Source organism: Pelmatolapia mariae, linkage group LG3_W, assembly GCF_036321145.2.
Source record: "Pelmatolapia mariae isolate MD_Pm_ZW linkage group LG3_W, Pm_UMD_F_2, whole genome shotgun sequence".
NCBI lineage: Eukaryota > Metazoa > Chordata > Actinopteri > Cichliformes > Cichlidae > Pelmatolapia > Pelmatolapia mariae.
Window position 1 is genome coordinate 45,942,342 of NC_086229.1, and position 20,176 is coordinate 45,962,517.

Consider the following 20,176-nt stretch of genomic DNA (forward strand, 5'->3'; position numbering starts at 1 on the left):
TCAGGTTCTTCCTGCGTTGCATCATCTGGAACACCAGTGATGTCATCCTGGATGATGTCAGCATCAGCGGGGAGAAGATGAGTGACATTTATGTCAAAGGGTAAGAGGAGCAAATCATTTAACTTCAAAATAAAGCTAAATAAACTGGGTGAAGGTCACAATAACTGATTCTGTCTTTCAGCTGGCTCGACGGACATGAACACAACAAGCAGAAGACAGACGTCCACTACCGCTCTCTGGGAGGAGAGGGGAACTTCAACTACAGATTCCTGTTTCCCTTCAACTACTTACCAGCAGAGCAACTGTGCGTCGTCGACAAAAAGGTAACAACGAGCCCAAATACAGCGAAGGACCCTGTGTTTGGTTTGAATAAATTAGACCCACTGGGACATAAAATCCACTGTGGTGAGGCTGTGATTTCATGTCACATTATGCTGCATATGCGGTTTAGAAACCAACGAAGAGACGAGTGTTGAAAAGTTTGAAAGAAAGGTGTTCTGGGAATACTTATACTGGGCTTTGAAAGTTGTGTTTGGACACTGATACAATTAGGCTACCAATCTACATTTTCCCATTCAGGAAGTGGTGAGTAATTACTGCACTTTCTGTGAACTAACCTTTCAAGTAAATGTGAGGATTCCCATTTGGAAATGCCATCCATCCAGCTTGTTGTAACTTCGCCAGGGTATGATTTTAGCATCTGATACCACCAAAGTAGAGGAAATGCAGGGACGAGCTACCCCTCAGTAGTTAAAGCACATGTACTCCATCACCTCTGTCACAGCGCACCTCACAAGTAGATTAAAAACCACAGAGAAGTCAGAATATTAGGATACTTTAAAGTTCTGAGTGACCTGATGACATTTTTAAGAGTAGTGTTGTTGCTACTATGCTAACTAATCTATGCTTCAATAACATTTGAAATTAATACTATTCCTGAAAATCATCCTGGAGCACAGATATTCCTGACATGCCTGAAGTTTTGAACATCAAAACACAGGGATAATGAGGTGTTTATAGTTTGTTACAATAATGAAATATTCACAGGCGTCAAGGGTTAAGGTGGGACGTACAGAAATGCAGAAATAATGTGCAAATTATTATAGAAAATGTATTTTATAGAACAGCGGTCCCAAACCCCTGACCACAGAGCGGTACCGGTCTGTGAGTCGCTTGGTACCAGGCCGCAAGATTTGAGGCTTGGGCGTGAAATTTATGGTTTTCAGGGTTTTTATCGTTAACTCCGTTTCCCTAGGTCTTTTCCCGTGTTGTAGTTGTGTGTCTTATTTTGAAAGAAATATTTACACATTACCATAGTGACCAGAGAGCATTAAGGGGCAGAGAGGAGGATGTTACTCTCAATGTTGTTGGCACATTTCAGGAGGACGCTGCATTTTTTGTGTTGGTCATATGATTTTATTTTGTTGTATTTATCCGCGACACCTTAAAGGTCGGTCCGTGAAAATATTGTCTGACATTAAACCGGTCCGTGGCACAAAAAAGGTTGGGGACCGCTGCTATAGAACAACACATATTTGGAAGAAATGCCTGAGATGTATTGTAAATGTACCTTATTTTGTCATAAAGTGATGCAGAAAATTTACAAAATGATTCATAAAAGTTTGCAAATATGCAGAAAATTTATTGTCTGACCTGAAAATATCCTGATGAAGAAACCCACACCTCCTTACCCCCATACTCCAGCCCATGTATTGATAACATTCAGTTCTTGCACACAGACGCACACTGTAAACTTGTTCAGTTATAATTAAAAAAAAACCTCGCTACAAGCCCCTTGCCCAGTCCAAAAACAGCCTCAAAATTAGTTGAATCTTATCACCAGTTAGTTTCTATGAGCTGGAGACATGTGGCAAAACCATCACACCCAAACATGAGCCAGTGCACAAAGTTCGGTCAGGGGGAATTTCCGAGGCGAGGTCGTCCCTCCAGAGTCCGCTAACGAATCTACTGTGGCCTTCAGTTAACAAAAATAATGATGTGACAATTTAACAAGAAAGAGTTGTGAGTTAAATGTTGTTGAATCTCTGAGACTCAACAATAACACTGAGTGAAGAGCTAAAATAACATCACTCCCGAAAACTGGAATAACAACCCGGCTGTCATTTGCTTTTCTTGGCATGAGCCGGAGGCTCTTTAGCCGCTCGCGGCCGACATGTTTTACGACGGCGTTCTCTCGCTTGCAGCAGCATCTTCAATCAGCGAGCGGCTGAACAGACGAGAGGGAGTTTTAAATGAAAAACTCCGCTGGGCGGAGAGAGCCTCAGCTCGAAAACAGAGCTGCGGCCAGAAACGGAGTTTATGAAGCCAGAAACCTCAGCGGTTGGTGATATAATCACTGAGTCACAGGAACAAATCAGCGGCGCTATCAACACTCTGCAGTCTTGCTGTGTGATGGTCGGATGGGGTGTGTGGAAGGAAAAGTCACACTTGTTGTCTTTTCCAGCTTGATTAGTTCAACGTAGTCACCATGACGTCTGTTTTTCTGACTTCAGCCTTAAAATTCAGCCTTCAATTGAAATGTCGATCTGTCATTCAGTTTAATGATTAAAATGTTTAAATATACCTTTCTCGTTCCCTCACAGCGCAGTGTGATGTCTGAAGTGTTCTCATTGTGTCTGACCAGACCTCCAACCCACTCAGATTGACTCGCACATAAACCAAAGGACTGAAAGTCAAGTAGTGATGCAGCTGTCAATGCACAATTCTGCGTGGTAACTGGGAATGTGATTTTTAGGCAAATTAATTAAAAAACAAAAACAGATTAGTCATTTTGGGGAGATTTCCCTGAATTTTAACACTTTGGATCGCCGAAACCGATCACACACCGATCATTTGCATAATGGGAGGACAGCGGACGAAATGTAGCCTCTTGATGCTCAATAATCCAGGTAAAGAAATCCGAGAGATTTGATTCAGTTTGTCTGAACACCACACTTTGAGCGGGAGAAACATTTCATCACTCGTCCATTTGGATGAGTGATGAAATACTCCCACTGGGTTTAAATCTGGGACTCTCGGCCATTTGACCTTAGAACTGAAGAAGCTTCTCGGATGAGAGGTGAAACGTCTTCAAGCAACTTAAAGAAGTCCAGACGCTTTTCTTTGCAAGCTCCTTTGACTACGATGACCTGGATGACTGAGAACCTTCACAGATGTATTCCTCGGTGCAAACAAGAGACAAGGAATCATGTGACGCCACATCAGGCTGGACTTAAACAGCTTTCCAAACTTTGTTAAATAGAACATTCCAATAATATAATTCTGCTGAGTTGATATCTGTTAATAAAATAATGAACAACTAGAGAAACTAGAGACACAGGCATTATTAAGCATCACAGGCCCATTAACATCACTAACAGAGGTCATTAAAATATTTTCCTAGCAGCAGATCAAGGATATTTGTAAGACAGCATTGCTCGCCAGTGAAAGCAAACAAATTTATCCAAACTGGAATATTCTCCATTTTTCTTCACAATCAGTGGCGTTACCTTGGCCTCCAGTAAGGCTGTGAGGGATCTTGGGATTTTTAACCAGGATATGTCTTTCAATGTCTGCAACAAATATGTGCATTTGTGCAACATCTCTAAAATTAGAAACTTCTTGACTCAGAGTGATGCTGAAAAACTAGTTCATTCAGGTTAAAAAACTGAAAAACCTTCAGCTGCTCAAAAATCCTGAAGTGAGAGTACTGACAGGGAGCAGAAAGAGAAAGCACATTGACTTTTTTTTTGATTGGCTCCACTGGAGACTCTTGAGCTACACCCTGTAGGCACACCAGCAGTTTGAAAATATTACCACCCTTTGAAGCACGACTGACCAGTAACATTGCTCCAGTGCTTTTGTTTTAGGTGTTTCAAATGCTTTAATTAACTACGATTTTGAAATTGATTTCCCATGCGTTCTTTTTTTGCACAGGTTTTCCATATCAAACCCTTTGACAGTATTTAAAACATTTTCACACCTGTCGAGTTTTGCCACTGTAAGTATAATTTTTTTGTTATTGAAACGTGACAATGGCCAAAGAACAAAGGCACACTAGCTGAATTTATTTATGCTGTATGTAGTTCAGCTCCACCATCAATTCAAATAGAATCTACAGAGGACGATGAGTCAAGGAAGTTGGAGAGAAGACCAAACGAGTTTCTGCACTTAGCACTCTGGCAACAAAACGACAAGCTGATTGCTGCTGCTAGATACTGCAGACAGCAGTTTGACACACACACACACACACACACACACACATACACACATATGCAGACGTCCCACCCTGACTTGTGACAGCTGTGAAGTGATAACTTGGATGAGGTTTGTGGATAAAGTGAGCCAAGGAGCTCAGAAACAAAGTAACGTGCTTTAGGAGCCACACACACACACACACACACACACACACACACACACACACACACGCACACACACACACACACACACACACACAGAGGGTGTAGTGTGTTTATGCTCAGTGTTTTTGTGTTGTTATGAAGTGTGAGAGCATGCTGTGGATTTAGGCTCTGATGTAGAGCATTGATGTGAAGCCTTTATAGCAGCTGCAGAGAGGACTCTGTTTAGATGGACACTGAGCACTTTTATTTTATTTAAATAAAACACCACATCTCATTTTGCAGAACTCCACGCTCTGTTTACCTTAAAAGGTAAATGTCTTATCCTCCTCTTGAGAAAACACCAAATTTATTTTCACCTTGCAGAAGACAGTTGTAGAAAACAGAGCCCAGAAAAGTAGGTGAATGACGTGCAATTGAAAGCTTTGGGGAGAGTAAATTGGGAGAATAAATGTAGAGTTTAGTGTTTCTAAATGCACAACATTTAGTAGCAGAAGAAACAATAAAACAAAAGCTAAATAAAAGAAATTGACAAAACAAAGTATCTCAACAAGGTAAAAAATACACAAATTTAATGAAAAAATAAAAGGAAAAAAGCAAAGTTCAACAAGTAAAAATCTAAATATAGCACAGTTAATATTAATAAGTTTAAAAAAAAACTAACAAATGAATGCCGTTATCGTGGTGTGATGTGGTAAATGTATGTGTGCTTGGGGTAGCAGAGCTGAAACGGATATCACACAGTGTAACAACCCTTATTATGATATAGCACCGCTAGGGTGAGTTGTCCTATTATTGTAGTAGTTGGAGAGTCTCCTAGTGTGAGTGTAGCGGCAACCATTACAGCCGAGCATCTGCTTAGAGAGACCTTACCATTGTAACAGGCTGGCGTTGGCGACTACCTAACCCTGGCACATGTATGTACGGACAGAGTAGAGCTGTGGAGACCTGGCTTCTATGGTCTAGGTCCGCTAACAGTAAATAAAGGTCTGTTGTTATATTCAACTAACTGGCCTCCGAGTTGTCCGGCTAACCTCCACACCACATGCCTTCTAGACCTGCTAGCCACTCCTTCCTCGCCAGACCGCTGTTACAACAGGCCTAAGGAATGCTCGGCAACCTCTCTGGAACCTCCCTCCAGAAAAAATATGTATCACACAACCAGTAGGTGAATGGTTGTTGGAGGTTTCCTCTCTGTCGCTAGGAGAATTTTCCACCTAGCGACAGCTACGTCCAAGAAGAGGCGAGGAGGTATACAGTGTCACACACAGAAAACATCTGTGTAATTTCTTCTTCTTTCCTACGGATGACAAAAACTAAATTCAAATGTCTGCTCTCAGTTATAAAAATGTTCACCTAACATAACATGAAGGAGCAAACTATCTGTAGAGCCCCAAATGTATTTGTGTTTTTTCTGTAGCGCACTGCAAATGTGTTTTGTTTTGTTTTTTGTTTGTTTTTTAATGGTTTTTAGTTCAGTATTTTAAAACGACAGTTTCTGGATATGGACTCACTTTGGGAGCCAGCCTCTAGTGTCCACGTGAGGAACTACCAGTCCACAAATGTCATCAATCCTGTTATCCAGTCAGTGGGTCAGCATTTCATGGCTTCAGTTCAGTTCATTTAAAACAATATTCAGCCCCTGAACGAGGGTCTCAGACTAAAACCTGCTGCCCCTCGACCTGATCATACTGAGGGGGGGGTGGGTCCTGCCTCCGTGATGCCACCATGATGGTACTGCAACACCAGCCTGAAAAGGAATGAACAGATCCTGGGATCATTGCTCCACAGTAACAGACACGAAAGAGTCGGAGGGAGAAAATTAATATTTGCATTCAAAGGTTGCCAAGTGCAACTTTTTGTTTGTGGAAAATCTCCTCGCTATATTAAGTAACAGCAACATGCTGTCGTATTCTGCAAATCACAGAGGGGGGTAATGTTAATTCAGGTGTGAAAAGCCGTGCTTTATGTCAGCATAACAAAGTCTCACACGCAGATAAAAAGGACGACTGAGCGAATGGAAAGAGAAAGAGAGGAACTCGATGTGCAGCAGCTGCACAGTGAAGCCCATTAGCACATAGGTGAGACGGGATCAGTTTCTGTCTGCCAGTGTGGCGTGAATTTACCAGAGGCCATAATAGCTATACTGTAACACACACCACGCACACACACACATTTCCAGTATGGAAGTGGAGATGCAGTGAGACCTGTGTTGATGGAGTGGCTGCAACATCATTCAGCACAATTTGAGAACATTTAGAGAAGAATGGAGCAGACTTTAAAAGGTGAACCATCTTCTATTATTACTATTATCCTTTATTTATGCAGGTGAACAGTCTCATTTGGATTTGAAATCTAATTTCCAAGAGAGACCTGGCCAATAGGGCAGCAAAAGTTACAACAAATCAACACACAACAATATAACAAGTAAAAACCCAAATATTCAGTACAAACCAGTGAGCATGTGTGAATCATATGCAATAGCAGGTCATTAAGAGCGACATTAAAAAGAGTAACACTACCAACAGATTTATTCTATCGCTCCTTTAAAATAGACTTACAGCTGCTGAGTAGCTGGATAGTGGTGGTAGTGGTAAGACTACACGGCTTTGTAACTTCAGGTTGGGGGTTCGAGGAACCAGGACACACTGATGAGAGTTGGCCTACTGGAACAAGAAGGCACAAGTGGGCAAGTTATGAGAACACATTGCTGTAGGAATGTTAGTACATGTGTAACCCAAGCGGAATGGGTTACATGAATAGGATGAAGGACCTATGAAATCTTCAATACCAAACACAAATTCTACAGCAAGGGGAGCCAGGATGACAGGTCAGGGGAGAGATATCATCACCCCCACCCGAGATTAAGTACCAAGCCCCAAGTACGATGGAAGAAGAAGCGTTGAGTGTGAGAGGAACTGACCTGAAAGAGAGTTCATCGGGGGATATATCAGCGTTAATCTCGTTAAAATGACGTTAACACCATAACTGCATTAACGCGGCAAATCTCCGTTAACGAGCTTACCGTGGATCGCCCCGCGCATGGGGCTGCACGGTGTCAACGCGTTAGCACGGTTAGCTCATGCCAGAAAACAAATATTACATTAAAAGTGCATGGTTTTCTTATTGTGCCCTCAATGCTAAATCTTAAAATTGCATTGTGTAAGCTACAAAATGTCAGGTATACAAAACAATAGTGTTGCACATAACTTGCTGGAAATGTGTGGATGCTACACCGATAGCTACTGTAAAAACTTTTGATAGCTATTGTAAAAAAATAAAGGGCAGATTTGGGTTAGATTTTCCCTACACGCATAAAAATCAGTCACACTCACTGATTCCTTTCACCTCTAGTGGACTGGATTCACACAGCAATTACAAAGTGGAGCTCTGTTACAGTTACAGCCACTTCACGTTAAAAATGGTTCCTTGAGGTTGGAGTCTTTGACTTTAATGAAATCCCCACCAGTGATGTAATCAGTGAAGCCATGAGTGGTGACAGCCCTCCCAAACTCCATGTGATAAACCTGCTGGTACCTCCAGCATTATGTATATTTTTCTCAACCTGAAATGGACACAGCTCAGGAGAAATAGGTTTATGATAGATATTTAGGTTAACAAATTTATTCTTAAATCTTTTCATAGAGTCAAAAGTTCTATCTTTTTTCATAATTTCCATTTCATAACACAATATATTTACTCCATATCTCCATATAACCCATTTATAGCTGATTTTTTTTATATGTAATTTTTTCATGTGTAATTTTTCTATGTATTGTTTAAGTTCCTTTCTTTCTTTCAACATTTCTTTCTTTCTCTGAAAACAGCCTTGTCAGCTGGCATGTTTTCCAAGCACCAAGCGGTTGATTCAGTCTTTAATGGACATAAATGGAAAGGCAGATCTTCTTTCAGGGCTTCTATAACCCAAGTGTTGACCCTGTACCTCTGTACAAGAATAAACAAAATGAATCAGAATTCATGTTTTGAGGATCTGTCATTGAAAGAAGGAACCTGGTGTTATGACATTGCAGCTGTTTCCCATTTTCTGCCCTCTGTTTGTCTGCAGGAACATTTCTGGAGTCTGGATAAAGCCGAGACTAAACTGGCTCCTAAACTGACCATTCAGATCTGGGACAACGACAAGTTCTCCTTTGACGACTACCTAGGTAAAAACCATCACTTTGACTGTCTGTGTTTGTTTTTTCTGGCGTGCCACATTGTGTTTACTGTGGAAAATGAGGTGAGGTCTTTAAAAAAAAAAAATCATGATTTATCTCATCCTGCTGTCACAGCTGGTTGGTCCCAGAGATTTTAGACCCATGATGTGTGGTAAAAACATAATTGGATTTCCTTCACGAAACTTCAGTGAGATCAAAGTCGGAATAAAAACCATTTCTTCTGTTCTTTGATTTACTGTAAAATGTGTAAATGGATCCATATTCTCCAGGTCAGAAACACATGTGCTCGACTTTGGATGGTTGAAATGCACTTAACTCATTTGTGTATGACATTTAGACAGATTTCCCCTCATTTTTGGCTCAAGGTTTAGCGGTAAATCTATCCAGGGAACCATATGTGCGATGTACGAACAGCTACTGTGATAACATTTATCTTTAGAATTAGCGCTCGCCCGTTTCCACTGCGTCTGCACATTTTACAGCAAGGGAGGGGCTGCTTTTTCTGCTTTTATTTTTTTTTCTCAAGTCTCAAGCTGTCCAAATTCTACCTTTCCTTCACCCCTAACGCTGCCCCAGCCCAGTCCCTTAAAATAACTTACCACCGAGATTCTTCCCTTTTGCTTCCCGTGCATGGGTTCAGCTTCTTTTCTTTATTTTTGCCAAAGAAGGGAGGATGACAGTCTGTGGACGGAGCGTCCCTCTGCGGTGTGAGACAAGGAGGAAGATGAGGAATCCAGATTCTGACCTGTTCCTGTCTGTCACCGTCTCGCTCTGCTGCAGCGTTTTCTCCCGCTTGACTTTATTCACCTCATAGAGTCTGCGGGTGTGTGGCCACCTCAAAGCATTTTTTCCATGCCTGCCTGTCTTCAGCTCGTCGGCTCGGACCGCCGACTGTTAATCTTCCTGCACGGTGTGCGGGTCAGACACGAGCCATTTTCCTGCGGTTGTACTGTCAAACTGAAGCTAACTCTGGAAAAACACTTCCAGTGGATCTCTGGTCTCTCGTCAGCCCACAACTTAATGTCAACAAAGATCAAACCTTTTACTAGCTACCCTTCACCACAGGGTCGCCAATAATTCACTCAGCGCACGCTCGGTAATTAGTCATTCAGAAAAACTGGCTAAACAGACAACTGAATCTGCTGAGTTTTAGCTTGCCCCAAAATATCCATCTCCTCCAACCCTGCTTTAACAAATACAGAGTTCGGGCTGTAAAATATTTCACTGCACGAAAAGTGCAGTTTATCGGCTAACAGAAAACTCCCGGGAATTGTCGTGGTTGACACAGTTTGACTTCCTGGCAGATTTATGGATATTCACCTGGCAGAAAGTTGGTTTTGTTTCCATCATTGTTTGTGTGATTAGGTCATTACATCGTCACATGAGATGTTAAACCTTGAGCCAATCATAGCTTGACGTTTTCATAACTAGTACAATGTCATTAGGATAGAGCTGCAAGGGAAACAAACATGAAGAGAAACAAGAGGATATCATTGGTTAATGTTGTTGCATGAAAAGGTGCCCTATCGAGAGTTTACACTTCATGTTTCCCCAGCTTTTATTATTCTGATCCATCAAGTTGGGACAATGAAGTAATTTTTTATATTCACAAGTGTAAAGCTAATGCTAACTATCTGTGCACCATCGTCTTAAACTGAATGGCTAAGTAAACCTTTTTGGGCCTGAGTAACTATATGTGCCATTGTGACATTTTAATTCATAAAAATGTTTCCGAGTGTGAATTTTGTTTTTTTCTGACCCGTTCTCAAAGAGCAGCAAATGTATGTGTGAGAGCAGGGGAAATACTTACGAATCAAACACTTTTCATCTCTTTGTGAGGTGGATCGTTGGTAATGAGTTTTCTTCCTACTAAGGTGGCTGTTGTATCATTGTTGTTTAGTTTAATCTGCTTGGTGGCTGTATTTTTTCCCTTAGTGCCCTCACATTCTAACAAAACCCCTTTTCCATTATGTGTTTGTGGTTATGTGGTTGTCGTCATAGCAACGCGTCCAAGCGTCCCGCAACATAATCAATATGTGATATGAATGCTACAAAATCAATTGATAATCCTGGAGCTGGATAGTTTAGACGTTTTAATGTAGGAAAAAAAAAAGGAAAATATCAGACATCAGTATATTCAGCAGGTGTTGTTATCATCATTATTATTATATTATGTATATGAGTCTCTGTCTAACTGTAGTGTGCTTGTTTCTTTAGGTCACCTGGTGATGGATCTGAACCACATGTTGCGTCCAGCAAAGTCTCCAGAGAAGTGTACCCTTCAGGTGCTCGACCAGCCACCGGACAAACTGGTGTCCCTGTTTGAACAGAAGACCGTCAAAGGCTGGTGGCCCTGCACCTGCGAGAACAACGGAGAGAAGATCATCGCTGTGAGAGCACAAACACACACACAAAACCATTTTCCACAGGGTCCGAAAACATATAAGCCCACTGCCCTTTTCTTTTTTGCACATTTGTCACACTTAACACGCTTCAGGCTCATGAAACAAATTTTAATGTTAGATCAAAGTAAACCAAGTCCATGCCAAATGCAAGAAAATCTTAAAATATTTGTAATGCATTCCCATAATTCCCATAAAGACAAAGTAAAGTAAACATCATTCAGCCTGTGAGCAATTACCGTTTCACCCACCTGCCAGTCGTGCCTACTTTGTGCTGTGAAGAAAGGATGAGACAAACTGTGTGTTTGCTGCCTCCATTTCAGGGGAAGGTGGAGATGTCTCTGGAGATAGTGACAGAGCAGGAGCAAGAGGAGAGACCAGCCGGCCTCGGCAGAGATGAACCCAACATGAACCCTCACCTGGAGGAGCCTCAGTGAGTCTACACACGCACACGCACACACTAAAAACCACACACCCAAATATAGTTTCTCATCATCGTCTTTTCTTCTCTCAGGCGTCCAGAGACATCCTTCCTGTGGTTCTCCTCCCCTTACAAGACCCTCAAATACATCCTGTGGAGACGGTTCAAGTGGTTCATCATTCTCTTCATTTTCCTCTTCTTCATTATCCTCTTCCTTGGAGTCTTCCTCTACTCCTTCCCGGCAAGTTTTAGTGTGTGTGTGTGTGTGTGTGTGTGTGTGTGTGTGTGTGTGTGTGTGTGAGTGAAAGAAAGAAACTGTGACAAAGCAGATTCAGGGAGCTTCATTGCAGCAGAGATGGAGACGAGGCGGCTCCAGTCACACAGGTTTAGAAACTGGTTGCCAACCATCTGGGAACCTCTAGATGCTATCGAAAAATGAGTAAGCAATCAGCACCAACCTCCAGCAATCACAGCAACCAACCAGTTGCTGTGATTGCTGGAGGCTGGTGGCAGTTGCAGTGAAATTGATTGCTAAAATCTCAGTAACGCAGGCCTAGAGATCAGTCATTGATAAGCGGTGGTAACCACTGAGAATGATGGTGGTAACCACCGCTTGCTAGGGAAAAATGCATAATTCCCAACAGGTTGGCAAGTGGTTGCTGGAGATGCTTAACAAGCTGCACCGTAACCTTCCTTGCAATTACTTCTAAGATTGCCCCGGCCCTGGGTTTGCATGGAAGACACGGACTTGTCTCCAAAAGCTGTTTGCCAAATGTTTACTGAGCGGGAGTGAAATTGAAATTCGCTTTCATAGGAAAGGTTGTGACTTACCACTGAAGCCAACGCATTCAAAAAGACACAACTTTTATTTTGGTTTGTATCCCACTTTCTTAAATTTCGTGGTTAGTTAGCAAGGGATTGCAGACAGAATGCAAACATCTAGCAACCACTTGCCAGTCAGTCGGTAAATAACAGTTTTTCCTGAGAGACTAGAAGTTGCCGGGGTGCCACCAACCAGTGTCTAGGTCTGTGTGACTGAAGCCGTACACGGAATAACACTGGGAAAATGAGACACGGAGGCAAAGACAAGGCAAAAGAAGTGTGCTGAAAACGAAAAGAACATTAAGAAATTACAAAATCAATGTAAAAAATAAGAAAATGTTAAAAACAAATGCCTAAATTTTGACTCTTTAAATGACAGTTGACGGGGAGAAAATAAAGAAGAGAAAGCATTAGCAACAAAAAGAAAGGAACTTCCTGCATTATTTTGTGTTTTTCCTCTCACAGAACTATGCTGCCATGAAGATGGTGGGACCATTTGGACCAGCCAAGGAAACAAAGTGAAGATGAGGAGCATTTGAAGGAAAAGACAAGGAGACGTGAATAAATGGAGACAATGAGAAACCATACCACTGTTCTGAGAGTGAAAGGAGCACGGATTTTATTAGCCCTTCCTTCTTCTTTTTGAGACTTTCTCTGTTGTCTTCCTGGAGTCATGAGTGATGAAGTCAGCCAAATTGTAAGATCAAGAATGTCCTTTGATATAGTCACACCTGATTAGCAGTGGCTGTATGTGCGCTTAAGTTTGATATGTGTGCATTTTGTGCCTTTACCGTTAGATTCACTTCTGTACTTCTGTGCTGAAAGCGTTTCCAAAGTTACTATCAGAACTCAGCGTGTGCCGTCTGCATCGCCGTCATCCCTCAGTCACCGCTTTCATCTCTTTTCCCGCCTCGCGCTCTCCCTGCTGCCCTCACGCAGGGGAGGAGGAGAAGAAAAGCTCGCCGCTGAGTGAGGCCGCGAAACGGCAGAAACAGAATTAAAGATTGTGATTTTGATGGTGTTTGATCTTTTTACCGCCCGCTGCTTCCCTGCGAGAGGCATAGTCAGGTCAGGCAGTCAGTTTACCGACTCATGTCAAACTTTATCACTCCAAAAAATTCAATCTGAGGTTAAAGCGTGGCGGGAGTTTTCAGCGATTATTCTCTTTGAATCACCTTTTAATGTTGTTGCCCTGCTGCTTTCAAGTGCAATCAGACTTTTTTTTTCAATAGTCAGATCAGAGTTAAGTTGTTAGAAGTGAAACATAATATCCAGGCTGGGTGTTTTTTTTTCTTTGATTATATTTTTATTGCAGCAGGTCACATACGATGCCTTCAGGTTGTGTGGGATTTCCCAGCACTTACTGAATACTGTTAAAAACAAATTTTCGAGCTCCTCTCCTTAACTATCAGTTCTTCTCCTTCTTTTCCCTCATCTTCCTCCGTTTTCCCCCTCCTCCTTCTCTATCCAACCTAATCCCCCTTCTCCTCAGGGTTCAGCAGGTTAAGTCAGGGATTTGCTTTTGAGCCGTATTATTACATAGCATGTTTTAGATAGATGATGTGGGCTGATATGGACACACAAGGACACATTGTGTTGTTGATCCTTAAACAGCTCAAGCTTTAGTGAGCAAAGCCGAACATTGGTGAACGATAAAGAAGAGCCGCGTCATAATCTGAAAAATTTTATGTAAAGTCTCATTTTTGCTTATATTTATTATCTTCTTTTCTTTGGGTGCAACCACATCCTGGCTTTGTTTGGTTTGCTCCACAGTGGAAAAGTTGACTTGGACCCTTTTAGTTCGTTTTAGGTTCACACCAGCTGGTTACAGGTCAAGCAGGCCTCGTAAATAAAAGTCACATCGACTCAGAAGCAGCTCATTTAACGTGCACACTTTTGGTAACCTGTCGTCCTGACAGGTCAGAGAGGATTTACCTCTGAGCTTCACTACATCAGCATATATCACAGTTTCTAAGAGTAGGTGGGGTTTTTTTGTGTGTGTGTGTGTGTTTTGTTTTTTGTTTTTTTACTTTAGCGTATTTCAATGTTCACCTTTAAATGCTGCATTTTTTTCTCTTTTTTTGTATATGTATATATATATATATATATATATATATATATATATATATATATATATATATATATTTATCAGAGATTTGATTAAACTAAAAAGGCAAAAAGTCTCATGAAAACCAAATTCAAAAACCTCTGAGGGTAAGGCTTACTAAAGTGCACTTGATTTATGCTGCAGATACATATAAAATGAAATCAAGTGCTTTATGATTATAATTATTTTCCAAGTACTCACAGTATGTTGAGTTTCTGCATAGCATTTAATCTCCCTTTTTGAATGTAGGGAATTAAGTTTTGAAGTATGAATTCCATAGTTTCTGTCTTTATTAGCCAAAGTATGGAGGACCAAAGCTGCCAGAGAAAGACAAAAGTTAACGTCAGAAAATGAATGAATATGGCATTAAATGCAGCAAATTAAAATTATAAATAAATATAAGCATTATTTTCTTGTAAAAGCTTGTGGATGAAATACATAATACATATATTTTGAATATTACAAAATTTTCAATTTTTATACATTTTTTTATGTACTTATGCACCTTTTGTGTAACTTTCACTTTATTATTTACCATTTATTTTACTTTTTCTTTTATCAGTTTACTCATTTTTAAATGTATTTATTTATGTATTAAATGACAGTACTATTTTCAGAATGATTAATTAACTTCTTGGACACAAAGCATCCTGGTGTTGATCAACCACAAGGATGATCTGAAAGAAAGTTTCCCAGCATATATTGAACAAATACTAAAGGCCACACCTTGGTGGCCACACTGTTTTTTGTTTTTTTTTTCATCATGAAACTGAAATGTAAAGTAAAAAGGTTTGAGGGAAAAAAAATAAACAAATTTAATGGAAAAAATAGGAAAGTAAATAAATAGTTTCTACAGGTAATTAACAAGCATTAAATTAAACAAAAAAAAAGAAAAAAAATCCTACATGGAGTGTATTAGTTGCAATGCGTGTAATGCCATATTTATTTATTAGGTCCTTTTTAAAAAGATAATTTGTTTAAATTTTGACAGTTTTAGTCCTCCACCGTTGACTTCCTAACTTTAATGCACTAAAAAAATTCTTTATTATAATTTTAGTTTGTGAGAGAAAAGAAGGATCAGACTTATAAATGTCAAATTTATTAAAAAAAAACCCCACACACTTTAAATCTTTACTATAAAACATTTCCAGCACACACAGCTGGAACACCAAATACCCCAAATCTGCCTGACTGTGGGATGTTTAAAGTGTCTGATGGTTTCAAGTTAGTTATGGGGAAGTATTTCAGGTTACTTCTCACTGGCCTGAGGTTCTTCCAGACGTTTATATTGCAGATAATAATAATAATTATTATTATTATAGCTAATAAAAATGAAGCAAACAGTATAGTTTAGAATTGTTTGAATTAAAAGCTTAAAAACTTTAGTAGCTCTGCAGCTCCTACAGTAATAATGGATGGATGAATGTCGTCTGCAGGTGAACGTTTGTGCGTTTAAAAAAGACCATAATGCGAAACAACATGCAAAGCTCCTGTGCTTTGTGTCTTAATGCATCAGATCTCTGTTTAGAGGTGGGCATTATTGTCAATTAAGCAGAAATAAGTTTTAAGTTTGTAACTTTTGTTTTAGAGTTTTGAAATACCTTTATATATTAAAGTTCTGTTGATGTTAACAAGTCTTGAAAGAGGGAAATTTTACTGAGACAATCCTGCTGACAGTGCCATATACACTGGTTATTTGCAGTCTCGAGAAGCCGAACATTAACTCAGCGCTGTTTTGACCTGACATTATTCTTCTCAGTGAATGCAACGTGCCTTCAAGTCTTTAGCCTTTAGCTTTGCTGCCTTGTTGTATAGCAACACTAGCTAACACCTTCCTCAACAGGAAACGAAAACAAAATCACATGCTTCTTTGACAGTTTAATGCTGCTTATCTCTTCACTGTTATCTGCAGAAACCAGGAGTTGACCTTGTTGTTTGAACCTAATGTTTTACTCTTCATGTAAACTGCACTGTGCTTCAGTTTTAGACATAAGCAGGGCTCTGTTGCTGGCTGTGATAAACTCCTGCTGCCAAAAAACTGCACTGAAAAATAACACGCGGGGACTTTGTCATGTGAAAGGACAAAGCCCTTAGCTGTTACTGTAAAAAAATAAAATAAAAAAAATGATATTTTAATGTTTTGTGGGAGATGTGCACTGAATGTATTCTACACAAAATATGAATTTGACTTCATAGCTGCAGAGAGCAATACTGTGTGCACTGCATTATGTCTGTACTATCAATAAAACTGCACTCTTACCCTTTGACTAGTGAGTTTAATTAGATGCATTAGCGAGAAGAAACATTATAAGCCATGTGTACGTGACATGAAAAAACATGTGACCTGAAGTGAAGACCTGAAGACTCATACACAATACAGATGTTTTTAGATTCAGCTTGACTGACACGGTAAGTAGATGTGATTATATAATTGTTATATCATCTGCTTAGAAATACTAAAACTTACCAGAGTGAGTGCTCTTCTCTATAAACAGCTGTCTGTACATTAATGAGAGTATGATAAGCATGTTTATACAGAGTATGACAAAGGTATCAGAGGTCGTCAGAAATTACAGTGCAACCAAAGTATGCAGAAGAGCATCTCAAGCCCTGAAGCAGATTGGCTATAAATGCAGAAGACCACACCAGGTGAATCGGAAGCTGAGGCTATAATTTTCAGAGGTTCACCAAAACTGGACAATAGAAAATTGGAAAAATGTTGCTGCTCTTGATTTCTGCTTCAATATTCAGATGGCAGGGTCAGAATTTGACATAAACAACATGGAAGCATGGATCCATCATGCCTTTTTATTATCAGTGCAGGCGGGTGCGGGAGTGGGAAATAGTTTCATGGCACGCTTTGGCCCCCTTAGTAGCATTCGAGCATGGTTTGAATGCCACAGCCTACCCGAGAAATAGTATATTAATGTTACTGTCATAATATATTTTAAACAATCAGTGACTGGATATGTTAACAGCAATAAACATTGTTGACGATCCTGTACTGTGTGTCTCACCTTACTACACAAGAAAATTACTTCTAATTGGATCACATTCAAATTCACCTGGCCAGTCTACACACACAAAAAAGTTCTGATTGGATCTAATTTCTCCACAATATTTTATTGACCTGAAGTGTCAATACTTTTTATCATATTTTTTGTTCTCGTGCTTTGTTGGGGAACAAAATTGATGAAAACTATGGTGAAAACCATTGGACAATGAAATTAACACTGCCTGAAAACCCTCTTAAAGGTGCCATACATCATCCACGAAGGACGACACTCGGCAAACATGGTATAAATTATGGCATGTTGACGTTTCCATATTTAATAGAGGTCAAGAAATATTGATCTGATTATTGCAATAAGGAAATTAAAGCAGTGTTTACTCCAGCAACATCTGATTTCCACTGACAACTTTTTGGGCACAAAACATCTGCCCAGTCTGCACAGACTGGTATTACATACCAGAGCCTCTCTGCTCCACTGTAATTAAAACAAAAAGATAAATATACCTTTCTTTCTGACTCTTTGCATTATTGTGAAATCTGGAATCCACTCATGTTCAAATTAACAAGTTCACTCCCATGTAGAAGAAAGTAAACAAGTGTGCTTTGTGGAGGTAAAGACTCACATTTTCCTGAATTAAATGAGTGGAGCAAAGTAGATCAGAGAGGCTTTGGTGTCGACTAAGGGATTGTTAACCTGCTGGCTCACACTCACAAATGCATATACACACACAGTGGGGCCTGTTAGACTGGAAAACAGATGAGGGTTTAAATATTAAAGTACATGCTCACACAGAGTACATACACCAGTCTTGTATGTGGGTATGTCTTGCATTGTGTCCTGTAATAAAATTCCTGTAGTTTTCTTGACTTTTTATCCTTTTTTTTTAATGTTGGATTGAACAAATTTCATTAATTAATCATGTTTTCTGCTGTGAAACTGCCAATTTACTCGATCAGTACTGAGTGTTCTGCTGCCTTATCCAGTCAAGGCAGTGTTTTTGACAAATGCTCATAAAAGCAGCATTTCATTTGAAGCTGCAAGGATTTTCCAGAGATAATGAGCCAGTGATGCAGAATACAAAATTTAACAGACCAGAGGAAAGGATATGTCTGTGAAGGTTCTCAGTCATCCAGGTCATCATAGTCTAAGGAAAGAAAAGCATCTGGACTTCTTTAAGTTGTTTGAAGACGTTTCACCTCTCATCCGAGAAGCTTCTTCAGTTCTAGGGTCAAGTGGTGGAGAGTCCCAGAGGAATGCCCAGACCTCTATATTGGAGAGACCAAACAGCCTCTTCATAAACACATGGCACAACATAGAAGAGCCACCTCCACAGGACAAGACTCGGCTGTCCATCTGCATCTAAAGGACAAAGGTCACTCTTTCGAGGATGCCAATGTTCACATTTTGGACAGAGAGGACAGATGGTTTAAAAGAGGAGTGAAAGAAGACATCTATGTCCACTGTGAACGACCATTTTGAACAGAAGCGGTGGTTTATGACACCAACTGTCTGCCATCATTAATCAAGTTCTGAGATCCCTTCCCAGACGCCTTAACGCCCACTCACATCCGGGGCCATCTGACCTCAGGAAATCACATGATAGGATGGGGCTAGGCTTTACAATGAGCTCACCCAAAACCTTGGCTAATTGTGACCTACACCCGTTTTCACACCTTGGCTCGTGTGATTCGGTAGAGGATCATTCCATTGTCCCTCTTGGGGGGACACTCCCACAGGGCTTAAATCTGGGACTCTCCACCATTTGACTCTAGAAATGAAGAAGCTTCTTGGATGAGAGGTGAAACGTCTTCAAGGAACTTAAAGAAGTCCAGACGCTTTTCTTTCAAAGCTCCTTAGACCAGAGGAAAGAATCTTAAGCTCTACAAACTTCAGTGGTCTCAGGAACTCTTCTTTGGTTCTATAGCAAATTCAATTGATTTAGGGGCAATTACATGATTAGACAACTAGCAATGAGTCAGAAGAACTTTGGACCACTCTTATTTGGAGAATTGTTTACATTCAGCCACGCTGTTGGGTTTTCAAGCACAAATACCCTGTTTAAGATCATGTCAAACCACCTCAATTGGATGGCGGGATGAATTATGGCCAACTCAGAGGAGGCCTTGCTCGTGGGTTTTGGACATTTTCCTGCTGCTGAACCTAGGTGTGTCTGACATTCAGAGCACAAACTTGAGGCAGATCATTCTCCTTCAGGATGGTTCCATCATTAACAGGAAGTCGTCCTGAAGCAGCCTCAAACCATCACACTACCACCACCATGTTTGACTGTTGGTATGATGTTCTGTTTATGAAATTATGTTTTAAACCAGATGCAATGGGATTCAAACCTTCTAAAAAGTTCAGCTTTTGTCTCATCAGTCAGTCAGTTCAGAATATTTTCCCAAAAGTCATCAATTTAAGTTTTTGGCTTATGTAGTAGTCGAGCCTTTGTGTTCTTCTTGGTGAGCGGTGGTTCTCTCCTTAAACTCTCCTATCGATGCCATTTTTTGCACAGTCTCTTTCTTATTGTTCAATCACGACCTCCGACCTTAACTGAGACAAAGTGAGGAGTGCAGCTCTTTAGATGTTGTCCTGGTTTCTTCTGTGGCCTCCTGGATGAGTCATCGGTGTGTTGTTGGTAGGCTGCCCACTCCTGGGAAAGTTCACCACTGTTCTCTCCATTTGTGGATAATGTCTCTCATGGTGGTTCACTGGAGTCCCAAAGCCTAAAAAATAGCTTGTAATCATTTCCAGACTGCTAGATGTTGATGACTTTGTGTCTCAGCTGTTTCTTTAGATCATGGAGTGATGTGTTGCTTTTTGAGATCTTTTACGCTACTTCAGATTTTATTTAAGTAATTTCTTGACAAAGCA

At 40.4% G+C, this 20,176-nt stretch overlaps 1 protein-coding gene across 1 annotated transcript in view; it reads left to right on the forward strand.

Moving 5' to 3' along the window:
• dysf (dysferlin, limb girdle muscular dystrophy 2B (autosomal recessive)) overlaps positions 1-14,240 on the forward strand; it is a 107,127-nt gene extending 92,887 nt beyond the window's left edge. Inside the window, exons 49-55 of the mRNA XM_063469493.1 lie at positions 5-100; positions 182-323; positions 8,425-8,524; positions 10,754-10,926; positions 11,262-11,371; positions 11,453-11,600; positions 12,647-14,240. Of these exons, the coding sequence (XP_063325563.1) occupies positions 5-100; positions 182-323; positions 8,425-8,524; positions 10,754-10,926; positions 11,262-11,371; positions 11,453-11,600; positions 12,647-12,703 (826 nt within the window). The 3' untranslated portion in view covers positions 12,704-14,240. The remainder of the gene's footprint in view (positions 1-4; positions 101-181; positions 324-8,424; positions 8,525-10,753; positions 10,927-11,261; positions 11,372-11,452; positions 11,601-12,646) is intronic.
• The last annotated feature ends 5,936 nt before the right edge of the window (positions 14,241-20,176 follow it).